Source organism: Lipotes vexillifer, unplaced genomic scaffold, assembly GCF_000442215.2.
Source record: "Lipotes vexillifer unplaced genomic scaffold, Lipotes_vexillifer_v1.1 scaffold1272, whole genome shotgun sequence".
Lineage (NCBI taxonomy): Eukaryota > Metazoa > Chordata > Mammalia > Artiodactyla > Lipotidae > Lipotes > Lipotes vexillifer.
This window is the reverse complement of record NW_006779909.1, coordinates 2,514,033-2,530,987: the sequence shown is the minus strand read 5'-3', so window position 1 is coordinate 2,530,987 and position 16,955 is coordinate 2,514,033. Positions and strand designations below refer to the sequence as shown.

Genomic DNA, 16,955 nt, shown 5'->3' with positions numbered 1-16,955 from the left:
TTATCAAAAGATCATGTCCCCATTCTGAGGAATATTTAGCTTTGGACTAAACACTATTCTGGCCCTGCCTAGAAAATCTTAATAACAAACCCAAAATAGCAAATGATTTCCAAGTAACTTGACTGCATCTCAGCAAAAAGCCCAAGAAAATTTATATGAATACAAAAATATCCCAATAAAAAATACTTTTATCCAACCAGATATGTGGAATTCAATCAAAATTACCAGGAAGGCAAAGAAGTGGAAAATTGTACTCAGAATTTCAATTAATTGAAGCCAACCCAGAACTGACACAGATAATGAAAGTGTCACACAAGGAGATTAAAAGTTATATGGTCAAAAAGCTAGAAGAAATATTGAACATATTAAGTGAGACATGGAAAATACATTTTTTAAAGAAATCAAATGTCTAAAGATAAAAATTACAATATCTGAGAAAAAAAAATACAGAGATGGGATTAACAGAAGATTAGATATTATATAAGAAAAGATTAGGGGTCCAGGAGACACAGCAATAGAAACTAACCCAAATGAAATAAAGTGAGCTATGGAATTACTTCAAACAGCCTGATATGCATGTAATTAAAGCCTCTGAAAAGAAGAGAAAGAAAGGAAGATACAAATAATATTTTAAAGTAATGGCTGAAAGTTTTTTGAATTTGATAAAAACCTATATACCTACTGAACCAAGAATCTCAATGAACCCTTAGCAAAAGAAAGATGAAGAAAAGTATGCCAAGGCATATCATAATTGAAGTTCTCAAATCTAAAGAGAAAATCTTAAAAGTAGTCGGGTTGGGGGTGGCAGAGAAGACATGTCACAGACAGAGAAACAAAGATAAGGGAGGGGGTCATATTTTTTATCAGAAGTAATGTGAATGAGAAGATAGAGGAGCAACATCTCTAAAGTACTGAAAGAAAAAAAAAAAACTTTCAACCTAGAATTCTATACCCAGCAAAAGTATCTTTTAAAAATAAAAATGAAAGAAAAACTTTTCAGACGTGAAAGAATTCATCCACAGCAGACCCACACTACAATAGTAGTATGTAAGAAGTCCTTCACATAAAAGAAAACTGATGTCAAATGGATATGATGCTCTACACCAAGGATTAAACAGAACCAGACCTTAAAACTGCAGAGGGTAGAGTACTTCCAAACTCACTTGATGAGGTCATCACTACCCTAATACCAAAACCAGACAAAGACATTAGAAGAACAGAAAACTATATTGACGGAAAGATCAATGATTGCCAGGGGACTGGGGTTGGAGGAAGGGATTAACTGCTAAATGACATGAGGAATATTTGGGGGCTTATGGAAATGGTCTATATTTTGTGTATTGGTAGATTCATGGGTGTACACATCTGTCAAAACTCATCAAATTGTATAATTTAAATGTGTAGTTTATTACATGTAAATTATACCTCAATAAAGCTGGTTAAAACAAAACAAAATAAATGAAAACAGCATATCTGGCAGATACTGTGGTTTGTCTCACTCAGTAACCTATCCAGAATCTAGAATGTCTTCCTGTGCTATAGAGTGTATAGCAGTGCATAGAGGCTAGAAACCTAAAAAGCATATTTCCCATTTTCCCTCACTGCTTTCACATGTGACTTATTTAGTAACCACAAACAGATACACTCACTCAAGACTTTATTAGGAAGAGAATTTGGCAGAAAGAAGGGCAGAGAACAAGTCATCCATTTTGCTGGTGTGGACCATGGCAAAGACAGCAAGTTACTGGAGCTGACCACCTCCAGATTGTGGCAGAGGCTTCCTTGGTGGCCCATTTCTGGGAAAATTGGAAGTAATTGGAAAATTGGAGAAATTTTGGAAGTAGTCCCTAGAAACATGCCTAGAGTCTGTATTTCTAGTGTGTCTACTAGCTATGCTCAATAATAATTCCTTCATTCTTAAGTTGAATAAAACAGTACTTTAAATAGATATAGAATTATCAAGCAGTCACAACTCAATATCAGCTAATTTAAGAGACCCCTCTAGATCATGAGCCTTTCCGTTCCTCTCTTTGTTACTGGAGTCCACACTTGGATTCATTCTACATGTGTCATAGCTCAGCTCAGTTCCAACGTGGATTTTGTGAACTCTTACTGTAGAGTTTTATGGTTGGTCCATAATCAAGATACTATTTCTAACTCATTTCCTACGGGTATTTCTAAGATTATTTATGTCCAAACTGTTGGAACACAATCTTTTTGTGTAAAGCTTTTCTGATGCCAAAACAATAGGGCACTTGCCCCAAGTAAGTTCCAAGCTGAACTTGCTCCTCCCCCCATCTCTCTCCCTCCACCACTGAGCATCCCAGGGCAGTGTAGATTTGTTTTCTAAAGTAATTTCTTTCCCTTGACTATTCCATTGCTTCCATCTTGAGTTTTTAGTTTGGCTGGGGAAGACAGTCATCAGGCAAAAAGAGCATCCTTGTCAATTCTTCCATTCTTGCCCATAGAAGGAGTCCTGTTAGCTTCCATTCAGTGAAAATAACTGAATTCTTTTGGCACCACCCACCCTGGGTCTGATGGCAGTGATGGCAGTAAAATTAGGGAGCTGCGAAATGTCATCATCCTCTCTCCATCCCATCTCACTGTCTCCCGCACTCTGCCTCCATACGCCTCTGTTTGTGTCTCTATTTCGTTCTCTGGCTCTGTTTGTCTATTTCTTTCTCTCCATCCTTAAAGACAGTTGTATTTGTGCAGATGATTCACACATCTTGATTTTTCTCATTTATTTAAATTTAAACTAAGTCAAATGTTTTCATGTAACTGTTTAAAACATCACAGATGTTAAGGAACATCAGTTCCTTTTCCTCCCCCAAAATTATGCTTCACCACATGCCAAAACCCAGCAGAGGGCATCCTTCCATTTCAGATGTGCACACTGTAGGCTAAGTCAAATGTTTTCATGTAACTGTTTAAAACATCACAGATGTTAAGGAACATCAGTTCCTTTTCCTCCCCCAAAATTATGCTTCACCACATGCCAAAACCCAGCAGAGGGCATCCTTCCATTTCAGATGTGAAAAAACTGAAGGGAAAAGGCTCTACAATTCTGGCAATGTACTCCATTTGCAACTGTGCACTGGAATCTAAATAAAGGGGCTACTGTAGTAGTAGGGAAATTCGTTACATAAGCTGTTCTGGAGTATTTATCTCCATTTTGAATTATAAATTTAGAAGTAATTCCCCTTTCATAAGAAAAAAAAAAAGGAAAAAAGATCTCGTCTCTGGCCTCTCTCCAGATTTGGGGAATTAGCTTCAAATTTCAGAAGCAGCAGGTAGCACCTCTGTGATCCCTCTGCCTCTAGGCATGTGTGTAAATAAAGTGATCACAGAGACAAAGCAATCGAGAAAGAACTCTGCACCCTACCTCCTCTGTTGCACTCTCCCTCTATCCCTGAAACTGAAAGACAAATAGCAAGAGAGGCATTTTGCCTGTTACACTGAAAAGTAGGAAGAAGATGAGCCTGGTCAGGAGCAGAGTAGCAGGTGGGGCCCACTTTGTACCTGTGTAAGTAAGCAGTCGCCCACTAAGATTAATTGTGCAGCTTCGCAGAACTTAAAATTCCACAATGAAAAATATCTTACATTGTCAGAAGAATTTCCCCCAGGTTACAACGCAAATACCCACAACCCTTATCAGTGATTTTCTCCGCAGTGTGGATGAGTTTATGAGATTTTCTTTCCTTGTGGAAGAATGTCTTAGGAGAGAAGGAGAGAATAGGAGGAGACAATATAGCATCATTCCTACATCCATTCAGCACACGTTTTTGAGCACCTTATGCCAAACCCTGTTCTAGGTGCTAAGAACCCACCAGGAAACAAACTAGCAAAAATCACTTTCCTTGAGGTGATGTGTCAGAGTGCAAGGGTCTGGGGAATCGGACAGACCTAACTTTGAGTCCTGGTCCTGCCAATTACCCAGCTATGTCTGTATATATATATATATATATATATATACATATATATATGTATATATATATATACATAAATATATAAATATATGTATATATACAAACACACACACATATATATACACACACACACTATATACAGTGTATATATCAGTAAAATCCTCAAAATTAGACTAAGAAAAGTTCTATTATCATTATCATTTTCATTTTACAAATGAGGAAATCAGGCACAGAGTGATTTATAAATTTCCCAGAATCAGAAGTAGCAGAGCAGGAATTTGAAACAATGCTGCCCGATTTCAAAGCTGTCTTGCCTCTTAACCGGTGCGCCAGAGAGTTGATTTCTAGGGCCTGAGGACTAGATGAGATGACACATATAAGCTGAGAGTATAGTATAGTACTTTTTAAATTTTATTTATTTATTCATTCATTCATTCATTCATTCTGTCATTATTATCACTGCCATTGTTATGGGTTTCTGGGACCTCAGGGTATATGTTGAAGGTATAAGATAAGAGGCTCAATACTTGAATCAAAATACTTCTAGTTCAGAATCTATCTGTGTCCAGCTCTGGTTAAAAGTAAGACTGCATAACATCATAGCTACTGAATCATGGCTTCTCTGCATTAATCTTTCCGTAAGATGACAGGCGGCCTCCAACAGCCATGGCTCTAGACAGGATATCAGGACACAAGCTCCCTGTAACAAACAGGAGCATTTCCTGCTCTGGCTTTTTCTAACCTTCCCTGGAAGCTGAAGGTTAAGACCAGATTTGAAATGAAACCAAGATGCAAGGATCCATCTGTGGTTGACGGCCGCTTTTTGTTCTCTGATCAGTGACCTTGTAGTCAGTCCCACCCCCCTCAACTGCTGGTGTCCCTTTGCTCTCTCTCTTTCCAAACTGCACTCTCCAAAGCCCCCTTTCTTGGGCTTCATACTGATGAAGCTTGTTCATAGATCAGTGGGGGTTAAAGATGCCAACAGTGCTACTCAAAGAGCAAGGAAGCAGTCATGTTTTGTTGCTGCTCTGGGAGTTCTCTGCTCGCCTGTAAGCATGCACTTGTGTCTCACGTTCTCGCATTACCAAAATCAAGAGTCATTTTAAACAAGCAGATAAAATTCTGGCTCCGGGCCCAATTTCTTATTGATTTCATTTCACGACTGTCATCTTAGTTTCATTAAGTAGGAAACTGAGTGTTTGATAATGGGGTATAGGAGAATTCACAAATGCATATCTCATATATTCCATTTTTCTTGCCTGCACTAAAAAAAAAGTTTTTATCCCACATGTCAAGCTTCACAGTGCAAAACTCAAGTCAACTAAACATTTAAAAAATGTATTTCTATGCAAAAAGGCAATTTCATGCTGATTTCATCTCACCATGACCCTGCAGGGGTGAACACTGTAGCAACACATCATTTAGGATAGAAATAAGTGCTTCAAACCCTTTGGATTGAACTTAAAAAAATAGCTAGTATGCTGGTAGCTATGATGCCATAGCCTTATAGCTTTCTATCAACACTGGTTGGGTTCAATAAAAAAGAAGATTTTCCTTAGCAGATACTCACCCCAAGATAATGGCCATCGATGAACACGACAGGAAGCGAAGGAGCTTCAGAAACCCGTCGGCATCGTTCATCTAATTCTTTTCCATAGTCACCATTCAGAGCTATGTTTTTCTCTTCAAATTTTACCCGATGGTTTTGGAAGATCTTTCTTACCAGTTCACACCTTTCAAAGGTTGTCCGTACCACACGAAGGCAAGTCGTATAAATCACTACGCGGTCAAATTCTAGGTCAGTTGATGGTTGCTGCAGGAAAATATTATAGTGTAAATATTTTGGCATTTGCTTTCTTACATCTCTTTATTTTAAGACAATTAACATTTCAGCCAACGTCTTACACATTAAAGGCCTGCAATAAAAGTTGAATAAGCACGATATTTGTCAATTCTAAGACATGGATTTATACTTTAGAACATCTGTAATTGCAATAAGGATGACAATCAACATAATTTAAATGACATAATTTAACTGACAGTATTTTTTCTGTTCCCAATGGCATATCAGATAATGGCATATCTTTTTTTTTTTAACATCTTTATTGGGGTATAACTGCTTTACATTGTTGTGTTAGTTTCTGCTGTATAACAAAGTGAATCAGCTATACATATACATATATCCCCATATCTCCTCCGTATTGCATCTCCCTCCCACCCTCCCTATCCCACCCCTCTAGGTGGTCACAGAGCACTGAGCTGATCTCCCTGTGCTATGCGGCTGCTTCCCACGATCTATCTATTTTACATTTGGTAATGTATATATGTCCCTGCCACTCTCTCACTTCGTCCCAGCTTACCCTTCTGCCTCCCCGTGTCCTCAAGTCTATTCTCTACGTCTGCATCTTTATTCCTGTCCTGCCCCTGGGTTCTTCAGAACCATTTTCTTTTTTTAGAGTCCATATATATGTGTTAGCATATGGTATTTGTTTTTCTCTTTCTGACTTACTTCACTCTGTATGACAGACTCTAGGTCCATCCACCTCACTACAAATAACTCAATTTCATTTCTTTTTATGGCTGAGTAATATTCCATTGTAATTGGCATATCTTAGAATTGATGATGCCTCACATGGCATGCCATGTGGTGAAATAAGGAATGGTTGAATTATTTTTCTCATGTTTTGTAGACATCATTCAACTACAATAGCTGCCTCTTATACCCAAAGCAGAACATGGAACAGAACAGACAAGGTTAGCATTTAACCATTTGAAAATTCTTCTACTCATCAACTTACCAAATTTTACAGCTTTTTTGAGCCAAAATTTACTGGGAATAACAAGATCTATATCACAGGATTGTTCTGAGATTTAAGAGGCATAAAATGCGTGCATGAGCTCTGTTGAATGACAGGCTCCCGTGTGCAGTGAGAAGGTTCTGCCGTGAGGAACAGAAGACATAGTGGCTCAGAGAGAGTGCACAGAAACCCATATCAAGGTGGGCAGCAGGTCAAAGCCAGGCATAAAAAGGAAACAAGGAAACAGTACACTGCAATGGAGTGTAAGCAATTGGAGGCTTACACTCTCAAAATGGAGGCAAGCAACTCTCAAAACCAAGGTGAAGATGCCTAAAGAGAGAATCTCTTTTTGTCTATGTTTCCTGCTGCATCAGAAATCAGTGACTGCATTCAAACCCTGCCAGCACTGCGAGGGCCTTATCAGCTAGGTCCTGACATCACCAGGGTGACATCACCCTCTTCCTCTTTATTATAGCCTTATTTGAAGGAGACTGAACAGAACCCAACCATATACCATGAGATCAAGGGATACGTGAGTCTCCACAGTGCTACAGTTGTTGAAAGACAGCCACACAACTTATAAACTCCTGTGAAATCAAAACTTTGATTTGAAACCACTCCAGATGGCTAAATACTAGAACCAGAAGGTAAGATACTAAGCTTCACCACTTTGTACTCAAAGAAATCAGACCACTCTCTCAGATGCAAACACAGATAGTCCTAGAAAGATACGAAGTGATGGAAATGGCTGTGCAATGGTCTCCACTTCACCGAGAGACCAGACATTTTTTTTTTCCTAATGGTAAAATGTATTAAAGACGTAAGAATCTTTTCTTTCCTCAATAGAGTTTAGAAGCTAAGTTGAAAACCAGAGGCCTGGAGGGGCCAAGCAGGTGTCATAAATGCTGGAGCAGACCAGGAGTAAATGAGATATTAGTGAGAAGCAGGGAGAGTGTCATTTGAAAGGGAAAAACATAACTCAGCTTCAGGCAAGTTTCAGGAATGTCACTCAGTGTTGTCAGATATGATTATTGTAAATATAAACTTGAAATCTGGATTTTTACAGGAAATTTTCTGCATTCTAAATAGTGGCACCCCATTAAAAAATGTATTGAGACCCCTGGACAAAATATCTGAAGGCTGAATTTGGCCTATATACTGCTAATTTATAACACTGGAAAGGAGAGAGCCCCAGGGATGTATATCAGATATACCTGGATTCTGTCTCTGGCCATCTCTGTCTTTGGGAAGCTAATGAGCTGTTTAGCCTCAGTTTTCTCATCTGTAAAATGTGATAATAGTGGTGGTAGCTACCTAATAGGTTTGCTGAGAAGATTAAGAAGACAACTAGTGTAGGGCTTAAAACATAGTACTGTGCTGAGTTATACACTGCAAAGATATTACCCTCCACATTATGGAATTTTTAAGATTAAAACCACAAGCAAAAATAAATCAATGGAAAACATCAATGCAATTAATGACAAGAAAAGAGGATTATTACTAGGCTTTAGATTAAGAAGCACTGATCTTCAAAAAGAGTAACCAAATGCCCAAGAGCCTCTGGTTCCTCTTCATATTCACAATTATGAACAAGCTGGGAATCAAGGAACTCACTGTAAATGTTGCAGCTTTTGGAAGAGCACCAAACTTCTCTTTTTCCTGATATTATCTGAGTAATTATGCATTGTTCCTCTGGCTGCAAAGACTGCTATAACTACATTTGTTTCTACCAAAATGTTCCACTTATTTCAATAGTACACTTACTTTTGAAATATTTTATAGGAAATACATTTCCCCACGTGAAGAAGTGGGAAAATTTCAGATTGGACCATTCTGTTCTCACTCAGGATTCTCTCTGCTCGTACAACATATGCTTGGTACCACTTTTCTGTGTATCTCTAAGAGATAGACATTTAAAAAATAGTAATATGAACCCTTATCAAGTGGCCATGTTAGATGCTGTTCAGTGCAAAGGCTAACAAAAAAATATCCCTTTGCCTACTGTTGAGGATGAGCTTTGCCTGGAATCAGTGATTCTCCAAGAGTATTGGATATTAGAATAAACTAGGGAGCTTTAAAAATCCCCAAAGCCCAGGCCAAGCACATACCAGTTATATCAGAATCACAAGAGTGATTTTTTTTGAAATCTCCTCTGGCAATTCCAATGTGCAACCAAGTTCTAGAGCTAGTTGGATACCAGTTGGAAATGCAGAATCATGAGCTTCACCCCAGATCTACTGAATCAGAATCTGCACTTTAACAAGTTCTCTGGGAAATCTGGGTGCACATTATATTTTTGAGGAGCCCTGGTGAAGTCACATAGGCAGCTTGACTTGTCAGAGAAACTGGGTTTATGTCCCTTTAAAATAACTGCTAGTCATTTATACAGTCATTAGAATAATTTGCCAAACATATGCTAGGCACTATATATATAATGGGGAGCAAAAATTATAATTCCTAACGACTTGGAGCTCATAGTTTAAAGTAATAAAAAAACTAAAATGTTACATAAATCAATATAGAATTACAAACTATTAAGTGATGCAAAGGAAATGCACAGGTTGTTAGAAGAGGCTACGGCAGAAGGGCCTTTTCTGTTTTAGAGGTCGAAAAAGCGTTTTCTGATATTTGCGCTCTGATTTAAAGGATAAGAAAGAGTTACAGGCATTAACTAGGCAGAGCGCATGGGGGAAAAGTCACAGAAAAGTGCAAAGATGTTGAGATGGAGGAAGATGGCATGTTTGAGACTCTGAAAGAAGGTATTTGCTGAAACACAAAGGAGAATTATAATAATACTGAATGATTCTGGACACGCATGTAGGATCAATATCATGTTGTATTTTATAGCCACTCTATGGCCTTTAACCTAAGAGCAATGAGAAATTCCTGAAGGCTTTTAAGGAGGATGGGAGGGGTTTACATATTTTAAAAATAACTGAAGCAGGGCTTCCCTGGTGGCGCAGTGGTTGAGAGTCCACCTGCCGATGCAGGGGACGCGGGTTCGTGCCCCGGTCCAGGAAGATCCCACGTGCCGCGGAGCGGCTGGGCCCGTGAGCCATGGCCGCTGAGCCTGCACCTCCAGAGCCTGTGCTCCGCAACGGGAGAGGCCACAACAGTGAGAGGCCCGCATACTGCAAAATAAATAAATAAGTAAATAAAAATAAGTGAAGCAGGGCCAGTGCAGATAGTTGCACAGGATGTGCACTGCACAAACCTAGAGACTGTCATTATTAGCAAAGAAGAAAGGAAGGATGCCCCCAGGGTTGTGTGATCCCACAACTTGAGCAATCGTACTCAGTCTCATTCCCAACTCCCTTGGTCTGAAAACTGAGCTTGAATCCAGGGTAAATTCAAGGTAGGAAATATAGTTTATCTAGTAGAATAGGCTATTAAGTAAAATTTTGTAAAAATAATCTTACTGAACGATTTTTTGATATGATTTGAAAGTGGATCTTTCTAGAGGTAGAAGTGGGTTAAATGATTCCTCAAGGTTGTTTCCAGTTTCAGAATATCAGTTTGAAATGATATTGTCTTTAGAAAAAGAAATCCTCTTCTGCACTTGCCTCATTTTCTTTCCCTCAACAGATCTGTCAGAGCATTTGGCCAGAAATCTAAAAATAGCCCCTCGGTGGTTAGCTGTCCCTCTTCTCCCTTCCTGAGAGTTCCCATGGGAACAGCGTAATGAAGGATGGAGGCATCTGAGACAGCGCTAAGAAGCCACTGGGATTTGCAGTCCACTTGATCTGAGAAAGCCAACCTAGATGTTAATGAAGGCAAGCCGTTTCTTCCTTTCCATTGATTAAAAAGATGACTCTTTGGGGTGCCCCGAAGCCTCACAACAACCTGCAGCAAACGTAGATGTGTTGGTAAGGGACGGAAATTGCTGTGAACAAGACTAAGGAGGGAAGAGATATGGGGATATATGTACATGTATAGCTGATTCACTTTGTTGTAAAGCAGAAACTAACACACCACTGTAAAGCAATTATACTCCAATAAAGATGTTAAAAAAAAAAGAAGACTAAGGGGATACTTTGTAGCCAACGTATGTCCTCGGCCCGGCAATAGCCACTGTCACACAGTAAGTTCTATAGTCACCTAGGCATTGAGGGACACTTCTGGAGGCCTCACATCCACTGGAACTGTCACTGATTCAGGCCAAGGATTAGTCCCTATTGCTCTCCGACAGAGGATCCGCTCTGCGCAGACCCAGCTCCCCAGGCTGGAGCAGATCCAGATCCAGTGGGCTATTTCCACTTGACCCCTTTGACTGTACAGCCTGGCGCCGGTTTGACAAGGCCTCCTGAACTCTGGGCCTCCAGACAATTCCAGGAACTCAAGTCTTAAACAAAACTTAAAAATATAATGAAAAGTGACATTTTTAAATGGCGATGGCAGACATAATGCTAATAACTTTATATTCACTTAATCCTCCCAATAACTTACGTGCTGTAACGGTCTTTATAGATCTAGAAACCTAGGCTCAGATGGGATAAGTGTCCTAGACAAGGTGACAGAGTTAAAATTACAGCAAAGTTAGAAAACTGGAGCCCAGATACACACCCTTCAAAGTCTGTGGGTTTCTACTGAGTCAAGCAGAACCCTTGAACCACACTCTTGGTTTGCTACCGCTGCCCCAGGATCAGGTTGTTGCCAAAACAGACTGATGTAAACCTAATTCAGGGCCCATGAGATAATATTGGCGATATAAAGAGGTTTGCCTCTTTACTAAATTATGCGCCCACATTTAACTGTAAGTAACATCACAGAAGGGACACTGTAAATGTTTTTCTGTCTAAAAGGATACCTTTGAAATGGACAAAGTATAGAGAGCTCTTCTCTGCTGTCTGAAGGCAAATAATGTGAAGTGATTAGCTCAGAGCCATGCAGCATATCAGAAGGCAAACCGGGACTAGACCTATTTCTTGATTATCAGGCATTGGGCCAACCCACTGGCTCCAGGGACCACCATATTAAATAGAAGACACATGCCTTTGGAAGCAGGGCCGTGAGGCTTTGTAAAGGACGGGAATTTTTTCTCTCTCTCTCCCTCTCCATGCTACTCTGTAAACTTCTGTAGCCGTATGCATATTCTGGGATGCTTCTTAATATTAAATTTAAATAAATAAATAATCCCCCGCCCACCCTTGCTTTCAAATCACCTTTTGAATTCTCATTCTTGCGCTTAACTACTGTGATGTGAAAACCCACTTTATCCACACCAGGCTCCTCTCTTAGCTTATTTCCTGGATCTGATTCCATTCTGACCACACTCCCTATTCAGTTCTGAGGGTACATGGTGATTTTCTAGGCCAGCGGTCCCCAAGCTTTTTGGCACCAAGGACTGGTTTCGTGGAAGACAATTTTTCCACGGACGGGGGCCGGGGGTGCGATGGTTCAGGCGGTGATGCGAGCAATGGGGAGCGGCAGAGGCAGCTTCGCTCGCTGGGCTGCCGCTCACCTCCGGCTGTGCGGCCTGGTTCCTAGCAGGCCACGGACCGGTACCGGTCGGTGGTCCGGGGGTTGGGGGCCCCTGTTCTATGCCGTATTCCCTCCCACACACTGACCACAAAACACCACGGGGAACTTCTCCATGTCCCACTGTAAGACACAGGTTATAAAAATAATTACAATAACTACTATTTGTTGCATGACTCCTGCATATACATATGTAGTTCCGGGTCTGCAAAGGGGAACTTTATGTGTGCAATGTTCACTTATCATAAGAGATAAGGATTACTATCCAAATTTTGTAGATGAGGAAACTAAAGCTTGAAGATAAACTTAAGGTGTCTAAATACCTCAGAGGAAAAAGGAGCAGAACCAGAATTTTAACCTGGGTCTGCCTCCTAAGTCCTTGCTCGTGCCTTAGCAAGATACTACATAACCCTCTTAAATACAACCAACCGATGGGTCATACCATTCCAGACCTGAGTAGTGAGTTGTATACCACAGAGGGACTGTCAGAAGGACTGTCCTAGAAATTCCCATTGCTCATCCCTCCACTTTATTCTAATATCTCTGGTTACGTGTCACCCCTCAGACTGACCTTCCCTCGTCACCCCATGTAAAACAGACCCTCTATCCTCCAACCCAGTTCTTTTCTTTAGGATACCTAGTACTGCTGGACATTATTGTGTACGTTTATTGGTTTACTGTCTACCTCCAAAAGTAAAATATAACCTAAATAAAGCAGGAATTCGTTTTGTACACAAGAACCCAGAATATTACCTGACACATAGTAGATGCTCAGGAAATACCTCCTGACCTCTTCTCCATACATTTAATTAAAACTTGGTTTGAATCTGCCTCTTAGTAACAGAGTAATCTTGGACCAGTTACTTAATCTCTTTAAGTTGCAGGTTTCTAATTTGTAAAATAGACATCAATGCCTACTTCATGGGAATTTGTGAGGATTAAATGATTTAATGAATAGAAAAACCCTTAACATGAAGCCTGATGCATAATAAACACTCAACAAATGCCATTTCTTTATTATTAATGTCATTAGTACTAAATGTTTTGGACACACACCAGCAGCACTATTACCACTATGATTATAACCAACAAGTCCAAATTCACACGTCATCAACCTCAGGAGTCTGAATGGCGAAGTTTAACTTCAGAATTACACGATGATGAAAAAATAAATCTCTGTAATGACTTAACTTACCACTTACAGTTGTTTGGATGTGCCATCAATTCTGAGAGTGAAAACAATAGAGTAGACCATGCATATAAGATGTAATAAAAATCCCTCTTTGTCTAAGTTCAGCTGCCCTCTGGGTGGCATGAAAGAAACACGTGAGTAATAATCTCTGCATGCAAAGATTTCCGTAGAGAGTATTCTGTTTTCATAGTGCTCCAAGATTATGGATTTCATTTTATATCATTCATTATATTTCATTTCCTTTCATGCTTCAGAAATTATCTACTTGTCCAAATCAATTACTGAGTTGGCCTAGACATTAATTGAACAGTCAATGAACCTAATGAATCCTCCGGACCAAAGAAATACATTTTTCCAGAAAGTTAAACTGAAACAAAACTGACTTTACAGCACATCAGACTTAATTGGAAATGAAGGTGTTCCCCACCTCATGAAGACCTTAGAAAGGGGTCGCAGTTCTCTCAATTCTGTGTTATTCAAGCACAGGGAGGTTTCACTTGAGCGTCGAAATTTTTGTCTTCTCTTTAAAAAGCAGAAAACTTGACAACACTGGTTTTATTGCATTCCTCTGCAAAAGTAATACCTGGAGCTTGACAGCAACAACTCCCTTTAGATGACACATGTCTCCTGTTACCACATTTGATATTATTCCTTTATATCTAGACAACATCTCTCATTAACATTGTCTGCATTGCCCCTTTAGATCCGAGTTAGTGATGTCATATCTAGTCCATATGCACACTTTATATGGGAAGAAATTGAGACTCACAGTTTCAGTATTTGAATCAAACTTTTTTAGGAAGCAACATGTTGCAATGGAAAGAAAATCCATCTGGAGCCATGGCTTTGGCACTTAGGAGCTGCATAAATTTGGAAAAATCAGTTTACTTTTCTGGGACTACTTTTTCTCTTCTCTCTTATGAGTGTAGCTATAATCTAGCCCATAAGGGAGTTGTAGGATCACAGGTAAAATGCACCTGAAGACACTGTAAATTATAAAACTTTACAAACACACCAGCCATCATTATCGCCCAAAGTCACACAGCTGGGAGAAGAGGAACTAGGATCTCATGGAAACGACCTTCCTCCCAAACAAAAGCATCTCTCTTCCAATATGAATACTTTGGTTTCTATAGAAATTGTCACAAACACGATTTATTGGCATTTGCAATTCTACTCATCTCTGCAGATAACACTAATATTGAAGCGAACAACAAAATCATCATTTCAGGAGCGTCCAATCCCAAAGTGATGTGCTTACTACAGCGAAAAAACAGGCAGCAAATGAATCAGAAACATCCTACAAATGGAGGCATTGAAAAAACATATTTTCCCTCTCATCCTATGAAAGATTCAAGTTGCAAAACCAGAAGAAACTGGACTAAAATGTTGAACAACAGCATCAGAATAATAAGTGCTTAGTTCTGCCTTGATCATTTTCATAACACCTTTCATCTTTTTACTTTATACAAACCCTTGTGCTTTCTTAAAGGGAAAGGTGCCCTTTTTCTTCCACTCTCCCAAATATATACATATGATGAATAAAAATCAAACAATAAAAGATTAAAATCTTTCCGGATTTTCTACATCAAAGAAAATGCCTGAATAATTAGCTAAATGTAGTCAATCCCTTTTAGTGGGTTAGGAAGTGATAAGAGTCTACTTTGGATTTTGAAATACCTGCGTCTCGTCTCAGCTTGATGCTTTCACAAATTCCAGTGTTATGAAGAGAAGTGATCTCAGTCTCTGTGGAACTCCCAGAGTAGACTGAGAGTCTATTTCAAAGGCAGAGGACACTCAGAGGTTGAGAAAAGTGGACCCAGCCTCAGGCAAATCCCTCATTCCTGCCTCCTCCTCAGGTTTCCAGGTTTAAGCCTTGATATCCCTCTGACTCTTTTGAATGTCAGTCTCAACCTCCGCTAAATATGCGCCACTCCAGATTCTAAACACTGTATTTAGGGGAATAAACTGCCGGACAGCACTGATGGGTAGCTTGGAAGTTGACACATGAAGCTGATACATGTATTTTATGAGCATCAAGTCCTTTAATTCTGAAGGAAATAGGTACTGTCATTATCTTAGCTTTTCAGATGAGGAAACAGAGAAGTAGGTGACAAGCCTATAGAGAGACAGAGAGATACATAGATAGATAGACAGACAAATAGAGATAGACTAATTTTAAGGTCATGGATCACAGGTTTAGGAGCTGAAGAACTTCGGGTTACACAATCTTAAAACAGACAAGAAACTTGGAGATCATCTAGCCCAACCTGAACAAATGTATGACAGTGTCAAGAGTACACTCAAACCTCTGGTAACTGGACTATTGTGCTTCTTGACTTCCTATAAACACAACATGAGGGTAAGGCAGGCATGAAACACATTGTTCTTTCAAGACCTCGATACAGTCACCTGTGAGCAGGACTCTTCTCCAAGTTGCTGCTGAAGAAATGGAAAGAGTATAAAAAGAAGTAAGTGCATTAAAGAAAGATTTGCCTGATCTTTAATCAATCTAGTGTGTCTCATCTCTCTTTTCTACTCTTTCCTACCACTTACCTTGCAATATGCCTTGCCTCCAAATGTCAAACAAGCCTAAGAAATTGCTCTGAAAACCAGACACTAAGCATGATCAAATGAAGGAAATACTTCGTGTTACATGAAAAGGAAAACAGAAATGAAAATGTTTGAAATTGCTGCATAAAGCCAGAGGTTGAATTTGTCTGTGTGCTCCACAAAGGAATCTAGCTAAGTCTTTCAGTTCAACTTCAAAGCGCACAAACGAATAACGGTAAGATTTCAAAAGCAAGAAAATGTTGCCTTCCCATCTCTTCTTAGATTTCCCCAGATTAGGTTGCTTTAATAAAAGGAACTAAATTGTGAGGCACATGAAACCTACAGAAGCAGATGTGAAGAATAATACTCAAAAGCTTAAAAAACGTATTTTTTCAAGTACATACTGTACTGTTTGGGATGATCGATGTAATTTTGTAAAGAGGGTTTAACACTTCATATTGATTGCATATTCAAATACGAAATAAATGCAGGTGTTTTTAAACAAGATTGATCACAGTATTATCAGAAGGAAGAAAACAAAAATATTTCTGGAAATGTTCTTCACCAGACACTGCTGGCTTTGACACCAGAACTCCTTACTGGAGCTGATTACTAGATTTTGGAGATTCAGTCATTAGGAAATAAATTACTGAAGGACATAATAAGTCTCATTAGGTGGAAGATTTTATGATCAACAATTTTATTCATAATTCAATCAACATTGGAAGCAGAAAAAATATTCATTGATGATTTTCATGCTACAGGCTTTATAGCAGATGAATGCATTTATTATCACTATAATCCTCACAATATGCAATGCAATAGATATTATTATTCCATTTTCACTGACAAAGTAAATGAGTCACAGGGAGATTGCAAACTTGTTCAAAGCACAAAATCACAAAAATCTTTTCCCACTGGCATATATAACGTCCGTCTCTCCTAGACTTCCTCTTATATGTCTGGTTATCCCTTCTCCATGTTCAGCTAGGATCTCTCTTTCCC

General features: G+C 39.3%; 1 protein-coding gene across 1 annotated transcript in view; it reads right to left on the bottom strand.

Moving 5' to 3' along the window:
- Positions 1-5,472: 5,472 nt before the first annotated feature.
- Positions 5,473-16,955, bottom strand: part of GRXCR1 (glutaredoxin and cysteine rich domain containing 1) — a 57,708-nt gene continuing 46,225 nt past the window's right edge. Inside the window, exon 2 of the mRNA XM_007453050.1 lies at positions 5,473-5,742. Within this exon, the coding sequence (XP_007453112.1) occupies positions 5,485-5,742 (258 nt within the window). The 3' untranslated portion in view covers positions 5,473-5,484. The remainder of the gene's footprint in view (positions 5,743-16,955) is intronic.